We start from the raw sequence: 27,882 nt of genomic DNA on the forward strand, positions 1-27,882 counted from the left end.
AATCCAGGACATGAAGGAAGAAGGAAACTCGAAGGAAGGAAACACTTAAACTCTGTAACTTCTGAGAAGGAAAGAAAGCAACATGGTGCAGATACTATCTTCAATTGTTTTGTACAAGGCTGAAAATTATTCTATAAATGTCTCAAGCATAAATGTTAATTGGAGAGGACCTGTCGTGAGGAGCTTGAAAGATTATAATGTGGAGAATATGGAAGATTATAATATTGATACAAAGCAATTCAACATTGAGCTTGTTTGATATAAGAGCCTGAAAAGATTTAAATTCATAGTTCCCATTTGCTTGCAGAGACTTTGTACTATACAAGGCATAGATCCAGCTTTTGGCAAGTCCCTGTTTACTTGGAATCTAACGATGAGATATAACAAAGGCAAGAGAAAAGGGAAAAGAAGAAAATCAAGCAACACTCCTGTGCCCCAAACAAAATAAACTAGAACAAAACACCATTTGTTCTAGGTGATTAAAAATAATCCTATAGCTGCTGCAAGAATAAGAGTAAATTCAAACAGATTTTAAGACTAATGAGTTTCCATCTAAGTTACTAAAGATTGATGGAGGATAGTAAGAAGAAAACAAAACTTAAAGGAAATAAATGATTTTATAGTTTTGTCTGAAGGTAAAAATATTTTATGTATTGATAGCAAGAACTGCAGCAACAGTAAAAAGTAGTTGTAAAATCTTCAGTAATTGAAGTCAAGAAGAAAAGTCACGCACATAGACCAAAGAAATTGGCTTCTAAACTATTTGAAAGATGATTTTATTCTAATAAAAAGGTGATGATGTATATTTCTGATTGTTGTTATTCACTGCAATTACATAAAATGATCTATTAATAAGCCCATCAAATTTCAAAAAGTAGAATATGATAAATCTGGGAGCCTATTAAGACATAAGACATAAGAATTTATTTGTCATTACACTCGCAAGCGGGTGCAACGAAATGAGGTGCTCTTCCACAAAGTAAAACTGGACAAACACCACTGAAAAGAAAAAAAATTAAACTAAACACAACCAACCATACAATAATCTCTATGCAATTTAAAAATATAAATACCCCATTACTCTCAGCCATTAAATTCCACAAAAAAATCTTATGACCCTGCATTCAAACTCAAAACTGCACTTGGATAAAAACTTTTTCTTAAATCTGGTCGTCCTTGTTCTTAATACCCTAAATCTCCTTCTCGATGGTAATAGTTCAAAGAGCTGATGTCCGGATGAGAGGAGTCATTCAATATATTAAGTATCTTCCTCTTACATCTATTTCTATACAGTTCTTCCAAGAGGGGAGTGAACAGCCAATGATGTTTTGGGCCGTCTTGATCACCCTCTGAATTGCCTTTTCTCTGCCACTGTGCAGCTTGAGAACCATACACAGAGACAGTAGGATAATATACTCTCAATTGAACTCCGATAGAAGGTAGTCAGTAGACTCTCAGCCAGTTGTTGTTTCCTAAGAATCCTTAGTAAATACAACCGTTGTTGTGCCTTCTTAATTAAAGCAGCGGTGTTTGCACTCCAGGTCAGGTCATTTTGTAATGATGGTCCCGAGAAACTTACATTCAACCACCTGTTCCACACTAATTCCCTCTATATACAGTGGCTGAATGTCTACTCTTTTTCCTATAGTCCAGTATAACCTCCTTGGTCTTCTTAATATTAAATAGAAGATTATTATTTTTGCACCAGTGGGATAGCTGTAATACCTCATCCCGATATGCAGACTCATCATCCCCAGAAATAAGTCCTACAAGCGTAGTCATCACCTGCAAATTCATTTTCCAGCCATGTTTATTCCAACAAGCAAAGTCATGGGAGAAGCTAGATTTGCTTAACAATAACCCTTATCAACTACAGTGATTCACTTATCAATTGCCTTGCTTAGCCATGGAAATTCTGATCCCAATTTTGGTCATATGTTGAGGACTACCTGTATTTTATTTATGAAGTACCAATATGCATATATAGATGTAAATTTAAAAAAGAAAAAAGAAATATTGCAATAGATACATATTTTTAAACTGATTTTAAGCCGTTTTATAGTTAAATTGCTCAAAGTTCTTTTGCTTTTCATCCTTTAAATGACTCCTTTGGTTGTACTACTGAGTAATGTAATTATGGGCCAGAATTAAGAGGGGGAAAAGTCTCTCCTTCTCCCCTCTCTGAAGGAGAACAGCTGCTTAAATAGGCTGAAGAATGGCTGAAAGATTTGGCTGATTACTCAAAAGAGTACGTAATGGGGGGGGAGCTATGTTCACCATTTTAAAGACTTTCCCCACATAATTTCCAAATTTTAATTTTTTTGATTAATGAAGGTAAATGTGTAAAACATAAAATAGAATGTTTTGGAGCTCAGGCAGTGTTGATGTTCTAATTCAAAACGTAAATCCTTCATAATTAATCCACACGATACAATTATCTATTTGAAAAATTTAACAAACAACATGCCACAGACGTGAAGCACAGTAAATAATTTCAGGATGACATAAACCCATTAGGAGGACTACACTGTAGAAATAATCCACTATTTCTATATAGTTCTTATAATATTCAACAAGATCAGTCCACAGCAGTCTTATGGAGAAACGTACGCATGAGATTCCCCACCACCACTATTGCTAGAATACAAGCTTAAAATTGAAACTGCCTATCTTACACAAAGAAACCTATTGTTATAATGCACAGTACAAAACCATATCTTGAATTTATCAAAGCAGGCAGAATATTTGGAGTAAAATGTTTTCACATACAATTCAAAAGAAGTTATTCAATAACATTTATTTAGCAACAATATTTTCTTCCCTTTGGACATGATATTAATCCAGGACATGAAGGAAGAAGGAAACTCGAAGGAAGGAAACACTTAAACTCTGTAACTTCTGAGAAGGAAAGAAAGCAACATGGTGCAGATACTATCTTCAATTGTTTTGTACAAGGCTGAAAATTATTCTATAAATGTCTCAAGCATAAATGTTAATTGGAGAGGACCTGTCGTGAGGAGCTTGAAAGATTATAATGTGGAGAATATAGAAGATTATAATATTGATACAAAGCAATTCAACATTGAGCTTGTTTGATATAAGAGCCTGAAAAGATTTAAATTCATAGTTCCCATTTGCTTGCAGAGACTTTGTACTATACAAGGCATAGATCCAGCTTTTGGCAAGTCCCTGTTTACTTGGAATCTAACGATGAGATATAACAAAGGCAAGAGAAAAGGGAAAAGAAGAAAATCAAGCAACACTCCTGTGCCCAAACAAAATAAACTAGAACAAAACACCATTTGTTCTAGGTGATTAAAAATAATCCTATAGCTGCTGCAAGAATATAGAGTAAATTCAAACAGATTTTAAGACTAATGAGTTTCCATCTAAGTTACTAAAGATTGATGGAGGATAGTAAGAAGAAAACAAAACTTAAAGGAAATAAATGATTTTATAGTTTTGTCTGAAGGTAAAAATATTTTATGTATTGATAGCAAGAACTGCAGCAACAGTAAAAAGTAGTTGTAAAATCTTCAGTAATTGAAGTCAAGAAGAAAAGTCACGTACATAGACCAAAGAAATTGGCTTCTAAACTATTTGAAAGATGATTTTATTCTAATAAAAAGGTGATGATGTATATTTCTGATTGTTGTTATTCACTGCAATTACATAAAATGAGCTATTAATAAGCCCATCAAATTTCAAAAAGTAGAATATGATAAATCTGGGAGCCTATTAAATATGATACTGTGCCTAAGCTTGATAAGAAATGGAGTAGAAAGTTCATATCCTGATTTTAAATAGTGAACTGACCAATCATTGATACTGATGCAACACAGCAGTTACTTTCTAATACCATACATACATCATTATTAGAATACGTTTATCTAGGTCACTTATATAGAAGTAGTATCAATACAAGGAAAATTAAAACCAGGGAGAGCCAAGCTAGCCACTCAAGGGAAGAGAGACTGCCAATCTTGATGTGATCTTCTGTTCCAACGCTTTTGAAGGGCTTGGTAATCAGATTATCAGGGAACATGGCCTCATAATATTGTGGATTAATACTAATCTTCTGCAATAAGACCACATTCATTCATTATTTAGTGATGGACAAGCAGGGAGAGCTGGCATATATTACTACAAGCATTGAGGATGGGGATGTTGTTTGTTCTGAGAGTTATCCAACTATGTATCCAACATTGCAAAGAAGGTCAATATATGCATATTACAAGGACACCATTGTTGCAAGCAATCAAGAAAAATATTTTTTAAAATATGCATTTTGGTCATCTGTAAAAGAAGAACAAGCTTTCTACTTAGATAAACTATTTTTTTCAATTAAAATATGGTTTGCAAAGTACCATATTACTAATGTCCAATTTCATGATGCACTTGTATTGTTTACAGAAAGTTTAAATAAAGGATAAGGATCTTTTTTCACTTGCCTTTGGCATTAGCAAAGAACTGTAGAGAAAGATTGACTCTTACATATTATCAAGATGAAAATAGAATCAGATGGATACTTACGCACAGATAGAATAGGCCGTGTTTCTGATCGTTCATAAACATCTGGGAGAACTTCATTATCAGAAACTTCAGATGAAGAATTTTCTTCATCATTATTATCTTCCTAGAAGAGTAAGACATTAATCTAGATCTCAAAAATGAAGTATTGTATAATTCTGATAAGTAAAAGAAAATTAAGCACTAAATTAAAAGCACATTTACTAGCTGGGGAAAAAAAGCAAAACTCTTTAGCTGTGGGCCTTTAAGACACTTAGAATTCCAGTTCCTCCATCATACTGAATATCCAATCTAGTGACAGAAAATAATGCTGTTTCAAAAAAAATAATGCAGAATGGTAGGGAATTTATTGTTGTATTTTAAGGGCAGGTACAAGAGCAATATTAAAACTTTCCTACCATGTAACAGTATGATTGAAGAGATATCAGATTAAGACATGCCATACAAACCTTGTGCTTTTCCATTCTCTTTAAGTGAAGCTGAGCATTTGCTGCAGCCATGGCCTCCATTACAAAAGTTGTGGTCATGTAGCTATAAGAGAATGAGAAAATATCAGTTATTTAAAAATAAAAATGATTCACAATATCCCATTTATATTAGCCCATTCATTTTAAAGCTCTATTCTGAGGAGTTTTCAGGCAATGTTGAATATTGAAAGCAAAGTTAGATATAATGTGGGCAGCCAACTTTTTTCCAAATATGCTTTGTATAAAGCAAGGGTGGGGCTTTCATTTTTACACTTGGTATCGGTGGAGATTTGCAGAACTCAAGTTAGTTTATCTTCCAATTCTTAGCTTTGCTTGACAATTTACTTCTCTCCCAGACAGCTTCAATGGTAGGAGTCAAATGGCAAAGTTTAACACAATTAACCTGACTAAAATAATATAGATGGATGGAAAAGACACATTTGGAAAATGCAATGTTACGTATTTGTGACAGATTTTATTCCAACATTTTTAATGAACAACAAAACTGAAGATAGGAAAGGTATGTTTCATTTTTTTTCTCCTTCTGTTCAATTTTGTCCAATAGCCTGGATAAGTCCTTGAAGTTTTCTTGGCAAGGTTTTTCAGAAGTGGTTTGCCATTGCCTATTTCCTAGGGCTGAAAGAAAGTGACTGGGCCAAAGCTGGCTTTATATTAAGACAGGACTAAAACTCATGGTCTCATGATGTGTAGCCTGATACCTTAATCACTATGCCAAATTGGCTCTCTTTCATACATTTTTATTACATCACTGATTTCATTATTTAGTCAGATAGCAATTGTATTACAGAGATAGTAGATAATAATCATGGGGACAATTCATGTATTTATGCCATTCTTTACAAAAAAAGGTTAGAACATCAATAGTTAAGATTATATGGATATACCAGGGCTGATTTCACACATCATATTAAGTCATAAATGTGGCAGGTTTGGGCAATCAAGTACACCTTAGTATATATAAATCAGGTTATATTTATTTTACAAACCATGGTTTAAAAATCCTAACTTACCATAGTATATGGAAATAGGTCAGTGGTTCCTTGCTATGTATTATGGATTGAAAATACTTTTTAAGATCTACTAAGACAATAGCAGGGAGTAAGCGATCCCTTAATAAGAGATCAACATTACAATTTGATTTGTTGAGCTTTCACCCACTTAAATGGTTATTTTGTTTCTTATTTTTAGCAAAGGATAGAATAATGTAATCCTCAAAGATAATATTTTGCTACTTTTACAGTTCGAACTAATTTTTGAAAATTGAGTGAGAAATCATTTCTGCTATGATTAAAATATAGTAACTATTCCCTGGGGCCTAGAAAATGATTCCCTCTAAGGGCTTCTTACTATATCAAACATACTTCAGGGATATCACAGATTCAGAAGTGCTTATAGAGAAATGAAAGTATCAGGGTAATACTTCAGGAAACATTTCCAACTTGACAGCAGTAAGAAAAATTTCAAGGACAATACAACACAAATAGAACAAATAATTACAAATTGGAACAGAACCTATCAATACAAAGAAATGAACAGGAAGAGAAATCAAAGCACAAGGTAGGAAATTATAGATAAGCCTTAAGGTTTTAAAATAATCTCTTTTACAAAGCTCAGAAGCAATCTATAAAGATTTATGTTTTTCATCCAAAGAAACCAACACTTTTTTCAATGCCTTCAGTAGTAATTTATAAGATTAATTTGCAAACAACACGGTCTCAACTGAGGGAGAAAGGATACAAGAAAATCTGTTTAAGGAAATACTTTTACAATGGAAAGTAATGATGCTCACAGTAGAACCATTAAATGTAGGCATAAATTGTAAATAATTAGTTGCACTCATCTAACAAGTCCACAAATTTAAACTGACCATTAATGACCACATACATCTATGACCTGTATAGAAAGCATTTAAGAGGGGAACTATGTCTTTTTAAAAAAAAAATTGCATCTTTTTTTTATAGTACAGAACAAATTCTTGCATGTTCTGTGCATTTTTAAAGCTCATTCAGAGGTATAAAACTGATCCATTACCATGAATTCTCTATACTTAAGGCAAACATTCATGGGAGAGGTTAAATCTATTTTTTTATTCTGCACAACATGCAATCTTTGCCTCCCTACTTCGCTCAAGGGGGCATTATTGGTGGGAGTAGGGGGAAGAACTATGTCATCTAGACCGAGTCCTGGACAGCTAATAATGAGGCCCCACAAGGTAATACTGAAATAAAGGAAATGTATCATTTATGTATATTAACTATGTTATATATTTTACACTCAGTCCAATACAATTCTTCTTCACTCAATACAGCCCATGTCAACCAAAAGGTTGGACAACCATGATCCTAGAGCAGGGGCATCAAACTCAAGTCCCTCGGGCCAGATTTAACCCACGATGTGGTTAGATCTGGCTCGCAGAGTTGCCCTGGAAACAGCAAACAAGAAGCCTGCGGCGCCTCAGCCCGGCCCAGGTTGACCGAGTGCTGATCCAAACCCAGTGGCAGCCATCCAGGCCAGAAAATAGTCAGCCTTAGATCCGCCAGACCACCTCCACCCCCTGGGCACACAGACAGGAGGCAGCAAGCGTGCATGGGGCCTGGTACCCCTAAGGACCATTTTCTCCTGCAGGCTGACTGCATTCTGAGCACCTCCCTTTTACCCAGGAAGCCAGCCCCTGCCTGCTCACCGCTTCCTATGTGTATGTCACCACTTGAGTGGGGAGGAGGAGGAGAACGGCGAGGATTTATGCCAGCCAGTCGGCCAGACAAGAAGGCAGGGCTGGCTGGCTGGGAAGGGGATCATGGCTGCTCAGATGTATTGTGAACTTCTTATGTCTCTCTTTTTCCAAGATCTCATCCCATTCCAACTCCCTCTTCTCCTTACCCATTCACTTTTTCTTCATGTTTTGGTTTTCATGATTTAATTCTCGTTCATTCTCTCTATGGGACTAAACCATCTGAATGGACTTCTTTTGTACCGGGCAGTCATTTTTCTACATTCAGACATCACTATACATATTTGAGTTTATCTCTTCTTCTTTCCATTGCAACTCAATGTTTACTTGTTTTACCATAGATACTTTTAAGTAATGCATTTGCGCTGCATTTAGTTTTCACAATGAGATCTGCAACCTCCATGCTTTGCAAGAGTTATTTTAAATAGCAAAACTGCATGTATTAGATCACGGGTGTCAAACTCGATTTGTGTCACATGATGTATTGTGACGTATCACAACTTTGTCTTTGCAGAGACAGGATAGGCATGGCCTGCACGTGATGCATCTGCCCCCTAGACCACCAGTTTGATAGACCTATATTACACTATTCAGAAAACACTTCTTCTGTGATATTCAGTATATAACAGTTCAATTCACCAAGAAATCCCAAAACTATCTTCATGTGTTGGTTGCCTAACAAACTGAAAACATTCAACTTCCATTAACTTTAATAAAAGCAACTAAGTAAACAACCCTATAAAGCATTAGAAGTGTGTAACTATGTAACAGTATAGAAAAAAATGACATTAGAAATAGGACACATTTGTTCAAAAAGTGTTGTTCATAAAATTTAGGAATGGCATATAATTAATATATTATATCCTTAGCAACCCCAAAGATAAAATTGACCTGGAAAACCAAGGCATATACGAAGTCCCCTGTGCATCATGCCCGGCCACATACATTGGACAGACCAATAGAAGAATAAGTACCCGCCTGGATGAACACAAAAATGCAGTCAAAAAGCTGGAACACACTTCCTCACTAGTCCAATACATGGAAGCCACAGGTCATAGCATCAACTTCAATGGCACCAAAACCCTGGCCACTATGGAAAACCCTAGCCACAGAGTCATCAGAGAAGCCATAGAGATTGAAAAAGACCAGAAAGCATGAATAGAAGAGATGATTCCACCAGGCTATCAATCATTTGGAAGCCTGCACTCACAAACAAAAAAATCTCCACACCACAAGCCAGGCAAACACCTGGGCACAAACAGATCCCCCTGATACCTCCAGCTCAAACACACCCCAACCAGGCACCCAGATGAAACCCAGCTTCCTAACTAATGATAGCCGTCCATTTACCCGAAGCCAAGCTGCACTAAAGGCCTCCATTAAAGTAACACAATGCTGCCAGCCAATCAAGATACAAAAAGAGCCAAAAACAGACAGAAGATATCAGAGACACCCATCAAGCAGAACACAGCAAACTCCGAGACCAATAAACACAGACCAAGACTCCCAACCAATCAGGATGAAGAAAAACCATTCTGGCACAGCAATAGGCTGCCCCAAATTTAAATCTGAAACCACTGTAAAAGTCTGACCCACAGACGGACACAATACAGAAGCCTGATGATGGCAGATGAGATTCTGCTGAAACGTTGGGGGAACAGGTCAAATTTAGTAATACCCGGACAGGAGAACACCAGGAAATTTCATGGATATGGATTAAACTGGATTTTTTTAAAAACAAAAAAGGCAGCAATAACAAGGTAAAGAACAAAGATATATCTATGTAAATTACTAAGAATCAAATTTGACATAGGAAAGAATTTATTTTGATTAAATTGTATCATTATAAATAAGTGTATATTGAGTGTGTATGAGCAATGGTAGTGCAGTGGTTAAAGTGCAATACTGCAGGCTACTTCTGCTGACTGCCGGCTGCCTGCAATTTGGCAGTTCAATCTCACCAGGCTCAGGGTTGACTCAGCCTTCCATCCTTCTGAGGTGGGTAAAATGAGGATCCAAAGGCAATATGCTGACTCTGTAAACCACTTAGAGAGGACTGTAAAGCACTGTAAAGCAATATGTAAGTCTAAGTGCTATTGTTCTTTACTGTGCTATTTCAATTTGCCAAAAATCAATTAAAACAAGAATTCAGTCTGCTGGCAGCAACAGTAGGTCAAACAATAGATCTTTTGTTATTAAAAGACCGGTTTCTTATTTCTTTCACTATGATCCCCATTTAATTCTGTGGATCATGTTACTTGTTGCTCGGGTCTTTTACCAGCTCTATCTTTTTAATCTTAATTCTGTGATTCCACTGGGTCCAAAGATGCTGCTGAATTTGATTTACAGAGCTACATAAAGTTAAAGCTGCATATCTGATGCTTACCCTACTTGCTGGTGACCATACTGAAAATATACAACAACAAAACTTGGTGTCCACTGAGCTGCAGCTAATCCCAGGTATAGTTCTACATACCTGATGTTTTAGCCAAATTAACAGAAGTAACATGTAGCAAAATCTTACCTCATAAATCCCAAGAACATTACTAGAATAAGGCTGACAAGCCAACCAGCAGTAGCAAAGGCCTTTGGCATTGTTAGAGCTCCTGTGCCAACTATGAGGTTGAACATATAAATCAAGCCAACCTACAATGAAAGAATAGAAACATTCAATAGAAACTAGTTAGTTCCATCTTTGGACATATTGGGTATACAATATGCAGTACCAATCTCCACATGAGCAATTCAAACTCAGATATTATGACTATGTGATTTCAGAAGTCTAATAGCCCCATGAAAATAATATTTGTTAGTTCATATTAAGTGTTCCAGTAATAATATTGCTTCATAATATGAAGGTTTTTTTTCTCAACTCATGCAGGTGGTTCATTTGGCATAGTATAAGCCTGCAAAGAAATGTCTCAGTCAGTGACTTTGCCAAATGCATCTGATGTGCTTAATGGGGCCTGTAGAGCAGTGGGTGGAACTAAATAAGGTCACCATAGACAAAGCAATCTAAATCTGGCTTGCTACCATCTGTTCCTACCTATCCAGAACTTCCTACTTGCATTAATTCTCATCATGTTTCCTGCAAGACATAAAAAAAATCCTTAAAATTAACCAAGGGCTTCCTATAAAATTTATCTAGCAATATATTACTTTTCATTTATATTACTTATCACTATCTTTTCCTTCCATAATTCTGTGCAAGACAGATTTATTTCTTGAAGGCTGGTCCACCTACATCTTTGGTAAACTTGTGTTCCATCTATTTTAGAACCTACACTTCTTCAGCAGCCAAAACTGCTTAAATCCCACTTGGTTCACCAACCATCTTTGCTCCTTTTTCCAAGTTCAGTAATTTTCTTCCAGGCAGCTTCCTAGCTTATTTCACCTTTCTCCCCCTCTTTATATATTTGAAAACCTTAAATTTGTTTTGCTATCAGCATTTCCCAAATAGAGCTTAACGGTTTGAAGTACAGTTCACGTACTGGAAGACAATTGACAGGATGGCAAAGAATGCTTGGTTACTCCATTTTGTTACACTCCTATAAAAACTCTTTTGCAAATTATAAGGAAGCATTCCTCCTTAGGTCTGAAATAGATCAATGAATTCTCAAGTGAGCTACCTACCCCAATAGTGCTGGTTTTGGAAAGCATTGCACACAAGGCACTCAAAAGCACAGTGTACTTGGTATGAAGAGAATTAGTCTGGCTGAAAGCCAATTCTGAGCAAGAAATTCATACAGTATAATTAAACATAGAACACTTCCTAAAAGCACAAGATAATGGCAGAAAAAAGCCAAATTCTGTAAAATTTACCATACCTATCAGAATTGTAGGAAACACAAAAAAGGGGAAAAGGGGAAAATAAAAGAAAATATCACTGTTGCCTTCAACTGCTTTATTAGAGATTCTGTACATAAAACAGCTCTCTCTATAGAACTCCATCTTCACTGTCAAAATATATTTATTTCTTGCACTACAATATATGGTGAATAAAATGAACCAAGAGCACAATATAGCATAAGATTTCTGGCAAAAGTGTAAACTATCGCCTTCAAAGACTGTATAATAATATATAGACATCATGTTCTTTCTGGGAGAACAAGATCCTTATGTTCTCATCAGCATCTGATCAGCAAATGCATCGTTTAACTGGATCACAACATGTAATGCAATTTGTAATTTAACATTATAATGGTCTGGTTTTATTTGGAAAACTTAACTCTCCTATAAACTAGGTAATCTAGAACAGGGGTCGCCAGCCTTTTGGACCTCAGAGACCACCAAACTCATAGTTTTAAATCCCGAGGACCACTAATACAATTTTTTTTAAAAAAAGATAATATATTTAATATAAGAATTTTATTTAATATATAAATTTAATAGTAAAAATAATTTATATATGAGTGTGTGTGTATTTAATTATAACAAAATTGTAAATGCTTAATCATAACTAGGGCAGAGTGAAAGGAAGAGAGGGGCCTCTCTCATCCTTTGGGGGGAAAGAGGGAGGATTTAATACTGCTGGGATTCAAAAGAAGCCACATGGTGCCTGGAGGCTCGGAAGTTCTGGATGGGCAGGAACCGGCTCCCACTCAAACAGAAGAAAAGCAGAGCCCCCTCCCAAAAAATCTGGTCTCCTGTCATTTCATATTTCCCCCAAGCCAAAGGAAACCTCTCCCTCCTTTGCCAGGTTGGCTGCCTGGAGTGGGAGAGGGGAGGAGTGCTGGGCTGGAAGCCTCCCCCCCCCCCACCTGCACCTTCCAAACTAAGAGACAGAAGAGTGGGCGGGGTGTGTGTTTGTGTGTGTGTGTCTGTGCTGAAGGGCCTTAGGGCAACTGCTGCTGGGAGAAGCAGAGACAGAAAGGGGCAACAAGTCCCCTCCCCCGGCGCCCACTGTCAGCTCTCCCCATTAATTCTCCAGCTTTGGATTGCTCCTGCCTCTCTTTCTCTTTCTTTCCCTCCCTCCCCAATGCCCACCTGGAGGCAGGCAAGGAAATGGAGACGGAGCCGTGCACAGCTCTCAGCTCCTCCAGCCCTAGCTGTATCTCCCAACATCAAAGACTTGTAGACGCAGGCAAAGCTGCCGCAGCTGTAGCGCCTCTCAGCACCGGCAGCAATGGGTACTTGCTGCAGCCATCCAGTAGATGCACGAGCAACAGCTGCTGCCTTTCTTCCCAGTCTTTTAATGCCTGGCTTGCTTCTCCACTACTGCTGCCTCCTCTTCCAGCATCTCCTTCTCCTGGTAGGGCGATTATGAACTAACCAAGGATGCTAAGGCAATTCGGGCGCTACCGCTGCGACGGCTTTGCCTGTGTCTCTGAGTCTTTGATTTTGGGAGAGGCAGTGAGGGCTGAAGGAAATGAGATGGTGGGTGTGGGTGGGGGAGAAGGAAAGAGAGAGAGAGAGGTGGGAGCAATCCAAAGCTGGAGAATGGGGAGAGCTGACAGTGGGCGCTGGGGGAGGGGACTGTTGTTGCTGCCGCCACTGTGTGTGGGAGCTGGTTGGCATGTGCATTTCAGAGACCTGACTCTGGGGTCCCTCAAAGAGCCAAGAGGCGCAAGAACTGTGAGGCCCAGATTAATTGCTTTCGGGGGCCATTTCTTCTGCAGCCCACCAAAATTTCTCCATGGCCCACCACTGGCGACCACTGATCTAGAAAGTGCTGTAATCACTTCTTCTTGGAACTGATGGACAGTTGGAAAAAAAGCAAAAGAATTTTGTTTCTGTATATAACTTTGGTGAGATTCATGATGGAATCTCAACAAAGATGGAAAACTTTGGCAATATCTATAATGGATTAATAGTTGGTGAAGATAACAAAACTTGCTTAGATGGCCAAACTAATTTGTTTGATCAGAGAAAATGCAATACATATGTTTATTACTGGAAACCTTTTATCAACATTTTTGTATAAAACAGAAAAAATAATTTATGAGTTATGATTTTAATGGTTAGATAGAATACATCAGATTATAGAAAGGGCAGAACCAGGATGTAATTTAAGACAAAGATATTGGAATAACCCATGATGACTCTTGGATGACTGTGTACTTGCCTGGGAAGAGAGTCCACTGCATTGTGATTCTCGGTAGGAGCAGCAGAGGGTTGGTTCGCCATCTTTTCTTATCACTGTTTGGTTTTTTTTGGCATGTCTTTGTTTTAACATCATGTTTTGAAGTTTCCCTTTGTTTTAGCTTACATTTTAATTGTTAAATTGAAAGCAGATGGAAATTGCAGAATAGGCTTATTATATGTAACCAGAAGACAACTGTTGGGGGATGTTGTATTTTGATTTGTGGGAAAATTTATTGAACAAGTGCTACAGATATAATATATGACTTTGAGGAGTGAGATGCAACTATTTGGAAAGATCCCAAATAATTCAAGGAAAAGTTTTATTACCAAGAATCAATTGAAGATACATGATCCTGGATGGATCAGGGATAATGATTGCAATGGGCTTATGATAGATTAGAAGCCATTTGTGAACTTTCTATGAGTTAAATACAGGGCATTGAAGTTTAGCTTGTTGGTGGGATAACTTGTTTTTTTACAGTAGATAGTTTGGTAGGTTCAAATTGGTTGATTGATAAAAATTTAATATTTGTAATATTTTTAATGTGATATAGTAATTTAGTAAATAGAGATTTATAAATTTATAAATTGAGGATCTATTTTGCAAAAGGGGAAAACTATTACAGTTGAAATATATTTTATCAGCATTTAACCAGGGGGACAATCTTTGTATATCTTTGTTACTTCGTCTTTTATGCACATTTTTTGGTTTTGTTTTGTTCTGTTTCTATCCTTTTTCTCTTTTCTCTTTTTTGGATTTGGATTCCACTTCTATTAGAACATAATGTAAGAGTGCCTTTGCACCTAAATACCCTGACATATTTTTGAATAAAATATAAAAAAGCTTAATATTGCTATTAGTATTTCTATTTTGGAAATAATGAGTCATGAAGATCTCAATTTAAGTTGTCTCAAGTTAAGACACCACCATCAACATTAAGCAAAGATATAACAATGGAAAAACAACATGAAACAAAACATTCTAATAATATTTAAATAATTAACTATTTTCTCTGCATTTTGTTATTATGTAATACAGCTAGTCAGCAGGAAACATTCTTAAGTTCATTTAAAAACTTGTTGCCTGTATTGTGCTTGTTTATTTATAAATTTGCTTCTGTACCCTTTGGCACTGAAAAAATTATTTTAAAAATGTGTTATACACTAATATTTTCTTTAAATTTGTATTTATATGAAGTATAGGTATAATCATTTACCAGTCTTTTCAAATCCTTTTCTAGGTCGATTACAATGCAGTTGTGAAATGATCAAAACAATATTCAGTATCAAAACCCAATTTAGAAAGAGGCTGTAATAGGTTCCATAATTTGGAGAAAAGAAAAAAACAAGCACAAGAATACAAATGCCCTACATAAAATTACAATTTTGCATGCTAATGCTGAACTAAACATAAAACATGCATTAAGTGACTGTACCAATGCTAAGCACTCACATAGGGAGAGTAGAGCTCCCCTGTATCAGTAATGCTTCCAGCCATATTGAAAAGAATTTAAGGACTTGAGGCAGATAAGTTGTCAGTCGTTCTTGTTCCAGTTAACCTGAAAAACACAAAAGTTAACTTTTTTTTTTTTTACAAAGTTATGTATAATCATTAAGAATTTAATCCACCACATAAAAATTTTTACTGAGATAAATATAGTATCAGAGACTTTAGAATTAACCATCATGGCTTTAACCAATTTAAAAAATCACTGGTTTCCATGCCATTAACTAAGATTTTTTTCTGCTGGAAACTGACTTGCTGTAAGAAAAAGGCACTCTTCCCCTTAATTGTTAGCTCCTAATTGGGTCTGCATCCTAGGACAACACATTATTTCAAGGGAAAGCTAATTATGAGATCCTATTAACATATGAAATTACTTCATATTAGAAAATTAAAATAAAGTGAGCTTCTGGTTGCTCTTCCATTGGAGTAGAATTTGCGATTGTGCGCGGTTTCGCTCCGGGCGCGCTTGTTGGAGGGTCCTGATTGAGACCAGAACCACCGTGGAGGGGTGGTGAAGAAAGGGGGAACTGCTTGGAGGGTAGAGGGGAGCCGTATCTCCCCTCCCTGACAAGATAAACCCCCTCCGAAGACAAGTTGCAACGGTGGTCAAAATGGCCACTATGAAGATGGGAAGCAGTCCGGGAAACTAAGACTGTGCTGGAGCGGTGAAGTTGCGAGCGGAGTGTACATACATATACATATACACACACGCACATATGATTAGTAGACTTCTATGCTGTTCTTTCTCTCATTGTTTCTTAGGGTTGAGGACCACCCCAAGGTATAGCAGCTTAAAAGAGAGCTTTCGTCAATCAGGAAATAAATCAGGAAGAGTGAATGAAGACTTAGGCTATTAGGAAGTAAAGCCTTCTTTGAGCTCTCTTCCTAATGACTTTTTATGCACTACTCCCCAGCAAGCAAATCCCTCATACAAGTTTAAAATGCTACCTTTAAAGCTAATAGGAAGAGAGGGCAGAATTTACAACCACTCTGGGAAAAGTACAGTAACAGGGAGGAAAGACTTGCTCTTGAGAGCAGGCTTCTTAGCAGATTCTTATTGCATCAATTGTTCAATCAGGAAATTAGGCACACAAAATCCTGCATGGAACAGAGGCTGGACTAGACCTCTGAGCTTCCTTCTATCACTTATGATTCTATTTAAAACCTTTCATTTAAGCTACATATGATACAATTTGGTATGGGAGAATGGGTTTTGTGTGACATAGGCTAGCCTCAGGGTGCTTTCATTTTTCATTTGGCGAAGTCCATATTGTTTTGCTAGAATAATGCAAAGTGTTTTGCCATCAGATTCTTCCAAGAGATTTCTTCAACTTTGCAATCTAATCTATTTTCCCATACAAGTACTAAACCAAACTCATACAATTATTAGGCAAAAAGTTTGCCTTTCAATCTAGAAACCTTGTGGAAATGGGAATGGCCTATGACTGCTAGAGGTATTTTTTCAAAAAGCAGAATCTTACTCCTCATATTTATATACAACTTATATATACGCTGATTCCAATTTAAATACAAGGATGCTCATGATAAACACCAATACTCTCTTCTTTTTGAGTACTTCGTTTTTTCGAAAATCCTCCTCAAATTGCAGGAATTTTTCTTCTATCAACAAAAATATTAAATGAAGAGTGCTGCCCAAAATAATCCTCTTTTTATCAACATCTCTGAACTTTATAGGATAACCTTTTCTTTTCACTAAGCAGAAATAAACTACTTGTCTTGCATCTACAATAGGTTTTATCTTTAAAAGACAAAACATTCATTTACCTCTTCTCTACTGACATCATCCATTCCATGCAGGCTTTCTATAGGATTTAAAAGTCAGCTTTCAAAAAGTATGGTGGCACAGGTCACCTGACTCCCATGTGAAACTACATAATTTCAATTGAGCACAACTTGTCTTTTTAAAAACTGCTTCAACAACACACATACACAATGAATAAAAAGTACAAGGTAGGAGACTTACAAACACAATTGAGCCCAAAATTTCTGTTCCTAAGTGAGAGAGTTCTTAAAAGTGAATTTTGCTCTGTTTTATGATTTTTTTGCTGTAGTTAAGTGATCCTTTGCAGTAGTTCACTTAATAATTGTTAAGTGAATCTGGCTTGCCAGTTGACTTTGCTTGTTAGAAGATTGAAAAAACTGATCACATGACTCCCAGACACTGTGACTATCAAAAATATGAGTCAGTTGCCAAGCATCTGAATTTTGATCATGTGACCATGGGGAATGTTGCAACAATCATAAGTATGAAAAACAGCCACAAGTCACTTTTTAAGTTCCACTGTAATTTTGGAGTCACTAAATGAACTGTTGTAAGTCAAGAATTGCCTGTAGGGTACATATAGACCATCAGCTCCTATTTTAAACACATTACCCTTTGACCATATGGAATAAAGTTGGACAATCTTTCTAAAACATCGACATAGAGCCAATTCATAAATTAGTAATGAATGTATCTTGAATCCAGGACTAATTACAGGGTGGGACTCTCTCCAATATTTTTTTCACTTCACCCTGTGCTCACTAAATCCATAATTATATATAACTATATATTTTTTAAAAAATCTCATTTAAGGAATGCAATTCAGATTACAAAATATGGATTTGGAGAAGCCAACAGGCATAAAGATGTGACTAAGCAGCACCTTAAGTCTCTTTTCTTACTGCTTGCATATACAGTATTGCACATCTTTTTCTAGATTACATCCTTCGGAGGCTGGCGATCAAGTACACCTTTCAAACCGAGGCGGACCTTTTCCCCAACTATAAACACAGACCCGCCGGTGCACACGCGTGTCAGCCCCTGAAACGATGCTGACGACCGTCCTAACCCGAAGTCACCCCCTCGGTTTAGCAAAGCCACGGAAACGCCCAGCTGATTTCGGGGTATTTTAGGCATCATCCTACACGGGCTCTTTCGGAAAGCATTTCGGGGCTGCAGTCCCTGCTATTAGAAAGCCAAACGTCTGCTGGAGCTGCTTCGGGCATGCCACGTCCCTTAAGCTCGCCCAACTGCAGCTTCCTCTTCCCATTCTGCCTCCCAGGGCTGCTGCTTCACCGTGCCGCTTCCCGCCGTCCCCCAAACCATCACGAAACGACCCTCCTTATCGCTAAAAAACAACAACAAACCTTTACCGGTAACAACCACAAGCCCAAAGAAACCCCAAGGCAGAGACTTCACCCGCAACTCCAAGCCGGCTCCCTTCATGCTTCGCCCGGGGAAGCGAAGCCACGGATAGCGCATGTGCCACCCCGGCCAAAAGGGGCCCACTTCAACGACTACGGAAAGCAACAACCGCGACTGTACAGCTGTCCGAACCGCTCCCTACGTCGATCGAGGAGGAGATTCGCGAGGCGGATTGAGGCTGTACGGCTACCGTAGCGTTCAGTTAAGGTAGGAGGGCCTTATGACTGCGCAAGCGTGGAGATCGAGGAATTATGCGAATGAAGGGGATGCGCGCTTGTCGCCTGTTGCTTTAAATGTGGCGGCAGTTGGTGCTGGCGTTGGCGACGGAGCGGGTGGGTTTTGTATGTTTTCGTGAGTTTTGTTGGCTTTTTGCTCTCTTTCCTTCAGGAGCGTAGATATTAAAAGCCTAGCTCGAAACACGCTTAAGGAGGGGACGGTCGTCGGAACTCAGTGGGGCGATTTCTTTCTCTATGAGTAAACAGTCAGAGGTACGGTCGTCAACACGCAAGTCTAACATACATTTGGCCAGTTTATGACTCACATGATTGGTTGATTATGTGCCAGCAAGTCAGGGTTGACTCTTAGTTTGTCTGAAATGGTCTCCTGCTTGAGCAGGGGGTTGGACTAGATGATCTCCAAGGTCCCCTCCAACTGTATTCCGATTGAAACATCAAACACATAGACACTAATTTTCTCCATGAGGATGTGTTGGATAATCTGAGCCTCTCTACCTAACAAAATCAGAAGAGTGCAAGGCCTGGCTACACTACATGAAAACAAAAGCTGGAAGAAGGGAAAAGTATTGACGCCTTTGAACTTTGGTGGAAAATACGCCTGTGAATACTGTGGATAGTCAAGCAAATAAACCAGTGGGTCATTGAGCAAATAATTCAATCAGGTGTAAATGACAAGGCTCAAATTATCCCACTTAGACATATATAAAGACCCAGAACTTTGGAAAAAAAACTCTATTGTTGGGAAAGGTGAAAAAAAAAGAGGAGAGTGGACCAGCATTTCTGTGGCAATGAGGGACTCATTGAGAAACTTTAAAGAACCGGTGAGGGATCATGGAGAAAACCATGTGGTCACTAGGAGTCAAATGATTTGGTGGCACATAATCATTTGTGCCTCCAGTGAGAAGTCTGGTTTGATGATCCATTGATTTGTTTACTTGGCTACCTATAAAGTATCCAACACAAATGGCTCAAAAACTCTTCCTAATATTACTTCAATATTCAAAATCAGAAACTAGAGGAGCTTATTTAATCAGCAGCTACAATGTGCTATACAAACCTAAGCTTAGAGTTTAGCTTGATCTTTTTTTCCTTCTGACCTATTTTTTTCTACATCTAAAACCCTTCATCGTGGGTTTTAATGAGCCCCCAGCCTTTCAGTTGTTCTCCACATTACCTTCATACCCTACCCACTCCTGATTTAACTCATGATTCATCAGTGCTACATAAGCATCTGCATTTTCCATCCTAGAAAATACCGGCAATCTTCTATACTATTGTCCCTCTCATTTTGTCAACATGCTGTCTCTAAGGACGTAGATATGTGTTGTGTAAGGAAAAAGTGTGACGGCTTTAAAAAAAACATTGTTATATCTATATCTTGACATCCCATATAGGGTTCAAAAAGGATTATGATCTTGGTTTATCAGAGGACAAATCTACTGAGGCTTTAAAAACAGCCTGATCTGTTCATCAAACACTGGACTAGTGCATATGTGGTGGGGTAGAAGAAAATTAGTTTAGTCTTTATCAGTTTGCTTTTTAGCTTTCAAAGCTAAGTGGGGGAAGTCCCTAAATAGGAAAAAAACAATATAAAACAAGGATGGAAATATATGGCACTTCAAAGAATTTTGGGACAGAAAATTCCATATTCCATATCCATGATCAATATTTGGTGATACATTCATTCTTTTATGTGTTATATCTGGGTATTGTATGTAAGTTTTAAAACTGTTTTCCAAGGAATGCTGTGGACACTGCCCTATCCAGATATTAATTCATGGTTCCAGATCTTTATTTTGTTTAACTTTAAGATAACTGGATTTTTAAAAGTTGAAGATAGTTGAAAAAAAGCAAAATGGAAATGAAATATAAATTGCCTTTTGTAGCAGCCATAGAGAATACAGAACTATCTAACCCTTGGATTGGTTATTATAGCATACTTTTGTCTCATGACTCATATATGCAGATACCTTTATATTTCATATATTTTAATTAAACATACAGTAATAAGAATAAAATAAAATGTTCAGTAAATGTCTTGAGTTAATTATAATACTATTTCTACTCAGATTTATTTCTCACTTATTGTTGTTTCAGGATTCAGATTATGAAGATTAATCAAAACACTGTACTGGAGGGGAAGAGGGTAGCCCTAGTACCATACACGTCTGCTCATGTACCTAGGTATGCAAAGATAACTTAGTTTGTGGTGGTGGTGGGAGATGTTGAATATATTCAGTTTCTCTCCTCTCATGATAGCTAGTCATAGTAGTAGTCCTCGACTTACAAGCACAACTGAGCCCAAAATTTATGTCGTTAAGTGAGATAGTTAAGTGAATTTTGCCTCATTTTATGACCTTGTCACAGTTGTTAAGTAAAGCATTGCAGTTATTTTAAGTGAACCTGGCTTCTCCATTGACTTTGTGGCAGCGTTAAATAAGGTTTCCAAAGCATGGAAGATTTCACAGATGTGCCAGGTGCTATTCTAATAAAGGTACTTTTGGGGTGATGCCTGTCTCGGAGTTACTGATTGGAATGGAGGTTCCCTGGAACGCTGACACTTTGCTTATCAGAAGGGCGCAAAAGGGGATCACATGACCCCAGGACACTGCAACCGTCATAAAATATGAGTCAGTTGCCAAGCATCTGAATTTTGATCACGTGACCATGGGGATACTACAACAGTTGTAATTGTGAAAAGCTATCATAAGTCAACTTTTCAGTGCCATTGCAACTTTGAACGGTCACTAAAAGAACTTTTGTAAATTGAGGACTACCTGTAAGTTCAACCTCTAACTGGAGGAAAGGGCTAGTGCAGAATTTGAGATGGCAGCTCTTAATCTGAATGGGGGCTATTAAAATACCTATATGAGTTTCATTGTATCACTAACACAACTTCATCAACAGGTGTACTTAACACCACACCAACTTATAGTGGATAATATTCTAAAGAAGCCGACTTACTTTTTCTCGATTTTCTGATTAGATACCATGATTGGATGAAGTCTGAGGAACTACAGCGTCTGACTGCATCTGAACCACTCAGCCTTGAACAGGAATATGAGATGCAGTGCAGCTGGCGGGAAGATGCAGACAGTGAGATTTCTGAATATTTGGGAAGACCTTAAAATGGGTAGTCTGCACATATGTTGGGTGGTTCATTTCACAAATTTTATTTATCTATGAAACTTAAATGCAACCCATCTTGCCTAGGCAGCTTATAACTGATAAAAGCAACAAGATAAAATATTAAAACAATAAATATTGACACTAAAATTGACTTGAAAATTAAAGATTAACAAAGGAAGAGAACAAAATGCACTTGGGGAGAAGGTGGAGTCTGTTAATCTCCTCAGTATGACACACACCCATGACAAGCCCCACAGATAATTCCAAGTGGCATTTTTAGACCATTACTACTCCATGTTACAGTTTAAAATTTGCAATTTCATAATTGTCAATTCTGGAAATGCTTTTTATTGTAACTCAGTTCAATCATGATCAAATACAAAGGGATACTGTAACATAATAGAAAATCTGATTTCAAATATTTATGTATATTATGGGATATTTTACTGCATTATATCCAGTGAAAGGTTTCTGAAGGAATACAAATTAATTGATAGTTCTAGTCTTTTTAGCTTTTTTTAAAAATCCTTCTACATCATTTGTTTAGATTAACGTTAGGAGACATGATATTAATATTGATTCTAGTTCTTCCTGGAAGAGTAGTCTCAAAATGAGATGCTAGGACACTTCTATTTTACCACAGCATTGTTAGTCCAAGGACAATATTAATCTGTGAACAGGCTTTTATCTTCCATGTTTTAACATTTCCCTGAATTTTTTCAAGGAAGTAATCCTGAAATTCCATGAAGTCATTATGAAAATCTGTTTACTTACCATTCTTAAATGAGGTTATACTCCTGTCAAAAACCTAAATGTGCAACCTGATGGCATTCAGGCTAAATTTTTATAACACAGTGTATATGTGTTACATATGTAGAAAGAGATCTCTACTGCTCAGACATGAAAAAACATCTCTTTCAAACTTTTGTGGTCAGTGAAATTGGAATCTGCAGGCTGGAAATGTTTTCTGTAATACTGCATAATCCTGAAATGAGTTGCCATTGGGAGTCTGTCAGTCTTTCTTTCAAAAAGTTGTACAGATCAACTGTTTTCTTTGGCTTTTTAACATTAGTTTTATTAAGCTACAATACAGTCTTAAATTTTATTGTAAAGACCAGATATTTATTTTTTATCTGATGCCAATCGATTGCAGTATTTGAGAAAAATACTATAAATTGCCTTTAGAAGATATTTATGTAAAGTGAGAAATCTTTAATTCAATTTTCTATGCCTACAGAATGTGAAGTGGACTGCTGGTAAGAGAGTAGAATAGTGACCAAAGCTAGGTAATATTGCTTCTAATAATCATATATATTTACCTTGATTTTATAGTTCATGCTTCTTTCAGAGATTTATAATCATCTTTTTTGATTCTGCTGCTTTTTTTACATTTCCCAGAATGCACATTTATAATACTTGATGCTGAAAAGTGGTCTAGCCAGAAAGCCACAGAAGAAGACTGTATGGTGGGAGATGTGAACTTGTTCCTTACCAATTCTGAAGATCCAACAGTGGGAGAGATAGAAATCATGATTGCAGGTCATCTAATTTATTTCATGTCTTCCAGTATTTATTTTGTTACTATATCATTTTTCTTTCAAGCAGAGCCAAAGAGATCAAAGGGAACAGTGCTTAATAACACTAAAAAGTTAAACTCATCGTTCATTTTAAAAAAATCAAAATAGTTAAATAAATCACAGAGATATGTTAAAAGCTAGTGTATTTTCATAAATGCCTCAGCATACAAGGATATCTTCCAACTATTTTATTGACTCAAATTCCGTTCAGAAGATAATTTCATTATTTCACAACTTCCAATGAGAAAGCTGTACTCCTGGCATCATTGGGGCTTCCCAAATAAAACTTAGTGCAGAAGTTGGATCATATTGGTGGAAAAATTCTTTCAAATACTCTTTTACATCTTGGAATAATCTTTAAGTTTATAGCAACATGCCTTTGCATCTGAAACCTACCAGAATCAAATCAAGCATATTTAGTATTTTAGATGAGAGAGAGAGAGAAAAGTTTGAAAGAACAGCCTTCAAATATTTTTAGCAGGCCAGTTGGTGAAGGATGTCCAGACAGTATTGTTAATGTTTTGAACCTTTAGCATACATCTTGATGAACAGGGTTAGATCTAGAGCAAGAAACCCCCCTCCTACTTTTTCCTTTGCCAATCTCATGCTTTCTAAAAATATGTCTTGTGCAATACCAAATCTTGTAAAATGTGGGAAGAAATATATAAGTTTCCTAAAAAGGGACCTTGGCACCTGTTCCCTCTTTCAGAGCCCAGCTGCCGTGGCAGAGGTTTTGGCAAGGAGGCCACTCTCATCATGATGTTTTATGGTAAGCATGCCTAATAAAATATACAAAATATGATTTTTGATTGTTACAATGTGAGAGGAACAGCATGAGCAAATAAATTTAGAAATTTGTATGGTTAAAAAGAGTACCCAATAGAACAGATTTTCTGACAGCATATTAACAGTTGAGCAAAAGATTTAATGTTGGGATAATGGAAAATTGTTTCCATATCACTTTTACTTCAGACCTGTGTGTGAGTTCTGTTTAAAACACAAAAATACTTCTTTGTGTTTTAAAAATGCCAAAGTGCAAAGTTTTGAATTAGTGTGGTATATTTACATTCCAGTAAATGTTGAATTATAGCTTCAAAAATGTAAAGTACTTTATGAATGAGTATCATTTATTTAGACTTAGAGTTCAAATAACTTTATTGTCACTTTAAATGTACATAAATGGCATACATTAAAATGAAATTTCATTGCATACACCTCTCAAAGGGTCACCACCTCCAATATACACTACATAAACATGACAATAAATAAATAAATATGCATATACCCCATATATTATATGACACAGGGAAACAACACAGTCTAGTTCAAATGTATTCATGTACATGGCATACTTCACAAATATGATTCGTAGAAGATTTGGCACAGCAATCGTGGATCATCAAGATGAGCAGTAGCAGACTCAAGACACAGCCCTTTGGGGAACCTGTACTCAAGGAGATGGAAACTTTTCTTCCAACTCACATTTATACTAAATTTATATTTATACTAAAAACAATAAAAATTTCCATTTGTCTTTAACAGTAGGAAAATTGTAAGTTAGTTAGTTAGCATACCCAAATCCAATTACTTACCTGTGTTAGATGGTACTGTTTCTAAGGAGTCAGAGGACCCAGTTGGAGATGCCACAAATTCAGTATAGGAAAGTTTACATGAAAAGTTTGTGTTCTACCATTAGTCTATGGTCATTCCTTTTCCAAATAAAGTTATTCCTTGTCTATTGGTTTGTAGGAATTACGTATCTTGGACTCACCACTTTTGAGGCAAAAATTAAATTGGAAAATGAAACCAGTATTGGCATGTTCAAAAAAATTCATTTTAAAGAGGTATAGTAACTAGAAGCTCTCCTACTGTATGTTGAGTTAATATTAAATTGTGTTTGTTTCAGTGTTTAAAGATAACTATCTTCCATATTATCTAGGTGGGAGTAAATAGGACCTTCCAAGAAATGACACTGAAACTGATTATGGACGAACAGGAGAAACAGTGGCTTCTTGAGCAAACTAATGGAGTGATTGAAACAAAGTACAGTGCCATGAAACTACATCACAATTGTGACAGCTGAGAAGCTATGCTCAATTTGTCTCAAATTTAGAAAAAATGGCTTTTTATTGTCCAAAATTGGAGTCATGTCCCGAATCCATAGCACTAGTTCTTGCTAAGAAGAAAATGAGGTGTGACCTCTGCCTTGTTATTGCCTTAGGTATTTTTTTTCTAAGGATATGAACGTCTAGGATATGAGAATGAACTGCCTCATCTTAGTGAGAAAAAAGAATTTTCAGCTGAAAACTCATTCAGCTTGAACTGAGTTTGATCAACAGCTGCTGTCAAAATGATGCTATGGACTTGTTTACTGTTTAACTCAGTACAAATAACGAAGTATGGCTGAGCTGCATTTTGAGGCAAAGAACTCAAGGATGGTGTTACAAATAGGTTGAGAGTGTCCTCAATATAATGGCTCCGTTTTACCAAAAACCTTAACTTACCTTCTGGGATGTTTTCCAACTTCCCGATCTAGACTCTAGAACACAGTGTTGGGATTTCCTACTGGCATCCCAACCCAGTATTAACCTGGTCCAGCACTGCAGGGTTTTTTTTTTTAAGTGAGATAAAACAGCTAATGCTAATGAAGAGAGCTGACTCTACCCACCTGTATATAAATGTTTTATGGGTATTGAACATTACTGATGGTTCCATATCTGTACATCTCCTTTAGGGAATCAATCAATCCATCAGTTCCATTTGTGTTACATTTAAGTCCCCCTTCAGAGTGATTTCTCAAACATCCAATGGAACTTGGATGTTCTTTTTCTATGAGTCCAATACTACATACTTTGTCCATTTTTTTCATTAAGTTCATCCATTTTGTGAAGAAGCTTGTTTTAAAAAAAGCAAAGATAATTGGTGTCTGCTCCATTTTTTTTATCCTCTAGCTCCTCCTACTGCCCAATTTTCAAGGTCTTATAAAAATACAAAGGGATCATCATTTTCCCATAAGAAATTTTTTTAAATAAATTCAAGGCTATAATTCCAAATCCCTCTGGCTGCTTAATCTATTGCTAACTTTTTCTAATTTATATACTGAACACCCTTTTGCAAATAATCTAAAAATATACGTGCAATATTTTTAAAATCAAACATGCTATCTTCAAAGGAGGAGGGAACTCTTCTGAAGAATATAGTAAAACCATGGTTGTAAGCGCCATTTTGTATAAGAGATTGATCAGCATTCATAATTTGGGTTGAGGGGGAAACTGCATTTGGCACCACTGTTGCATAAAGATGAACCTTCAACCTGTTTAATATTCTAATTGTTTGTCTTTTTACTTTTTTATTAATAATAAGCACAATGACAGGTATGATCCCTTTAAAAGGCATAGGCAATTCAGTACATCTGGGTATATGGTATATGGTTTTTAGTCCCGATTCCAAGTATCTCAACATAAATTGCTCAGCTGCTGCCTGGAAATATGAACTACAAAATAATAAATACATTTAAAAATAGCAGAGATTAGTTTAGGCAGAGTGTTCATATGTCTGATGGCCTGGAATGTGCTTCTGTGGTACTGTTTTGTTCTCGCCTCAAGGCAGTGACAATCAGCACCAAGCTTCTGAACTAAAGGCTTGCCTCTGTAGAAGCTTCCGATAACGAATGAATAACACATTTGGCAAAGCGATGTCAGCAGTTCTATTATTCTGTTGTTTATATATTTAACATTATTTTATTAGTATTTATGTAACAGAATCTTTCAGAACCAAGGCAGTAGATAAAGCTTATATTAATGAGGAAATGCAGCAATAAAGGGGTTTGGGTCCCATGATATGCTTATTGTTTTGTTTAGACTGGTTGGTTCCTCATCAGTTACGTGTATTTTATTCTTTTCTGGTTTTGCATTGTTTTTATCTGCTATAAGTCACAGCAACTCAGTATTTTGAATCGGGCAACCATACACATCCAAGAAATAAATATTTTTAAAGGTTATCTAATGAGTTTATTATATTGCATGTTATGTGTCCTTAAACTTCATTCTATTGTAATGATAGTTGAATTAAGAGAGACAGAATAAATGAAACGTGAACTGAAAAATCACCTGCACTCATTCAAGATCTGGCAAATAGCGATCTGGCATAGTTTGTGGCAAGCTATGCTCACTTATGACTGGACAAATCCATTTGCCATGGCTGCTACTTTAAGAATTGGATGACATATTTTCAAAATATAGAGGTTATGGTCACCTCCCAAAAGGTATAAGGATTCCCAAGTTTGACATTCTATAGTGAACCTGTGGATCAGTTGTAGGAAATAAATTGTCCTTGTTTTAAAATCTGTCAAATTGTGCCTTCATTATTTACAGAGAACCACAAGAAAATGGC

At 36.7% G+C, this 27,882-nt stretch overlaps 2 protein-coding genes across 10 annotated transcripts in view; one reads left to right on the forward strand and one right to left on the reverse strand.

Annotated features, from left to right (window-relative positions):
• The window catches only part of SLC38A12 (solute carrier family 38 member 12), a 78,629-nt gene extending 60,014 nt beyond the window's left edge, over positions 1 to 18,615 (reverse strand). Inside the window, exons 1-5 of one of the 5 annotated variants that reach the window (XM_087955834.1) lie at positions 18,543 to 18,615; positions 15,287 to 15,392; positions 10,274 to 10,395; positions 4,980 to 5,061; positions 4,534 to 4,636 (exon numbers count right to left, since the gene is read on the reverse strand). In XM_087955834.1, the coding sequence (XP_087811960.1) occupies positions 4,534 to 4,636; positions 4,980 to 5,061; positions 10,274 to 10,395; positions 15,287 to 15,331 (352 nt within the window). In that variant the 5' untranslated portion in view covers positions 15,332 to 15,392; positions 18,543 to 18,615. Of the gene's footprint in view, positions 1 to 4,533; positions 4,637 to 4,979; positions 5,062 to 10,273; positions 10,396 to 15,286; positions 15,393 to 17,125; positions 17,150 to 17,324; positions 17,349 to 18,490 lie in introns of those variants that run through there. The other 4 variants (XM_087955835.1, XM_087955836.1, XM_087955839.1 and 1 more) reach the window with 4 other exon arrangements.
• Positions 18,604 to 27,490, forward strand: NAT9 (N-acetyltransferase 9). 5 transcript variants are annotated; one of them, XM_087955840.1, is made up of 7 exons: positions 18,604 to 18,755; positions 20,882 to 20,968; positions 21,771 to 21,880; positions 23,312 to 23,452; positions 24,200 to 24,259; positions 25,240 to 25,334; positions 25,430 to 27,490. In XM_087955840.1, the coding sequence occupies exons 1-7, from the start codon at positions 18,604 to 18,606 to the stop codon at positions 25,571 to 25,573; spliced, it is 789 nt and encodes a 262-aa protein (XP_087811966.1). In that variant the 3' UTR covers positions 25,574 to 27,490. The 5 variants fall into 5 exon arrangements, with proteins under 5 accessions (XP_087811966.1, XP_087811968.1, XP_087811967.1 ...); XM_087955842.1 differs by lacking the exon at positions 18,604 to 18,755 and adding an exon at positions 18,783 to 19,605; XM_087955841.1 differs by lacking the exon at positions 18,604 to 18,755 and adding an exon at positions 18,783 to 19,036.
• Positions 27,491 to 27,882: the final 392 nt, after the last annotated feature.

The sequence above is a fragment of the Notechis scutatus genome, chromosome 2, assembly GCF_049901735.1.
Source record: "Notechis scutatus isolate UNSWTSFEM ecotype Mainland chromosome 2, rNotScu1.2, whole genome shotgun sequence".
NCBI lineage: Eukaryota > Metazoa > Chordata > Lepidosauria > Squamata > Elapidae > Notechis > Notechis scutatus.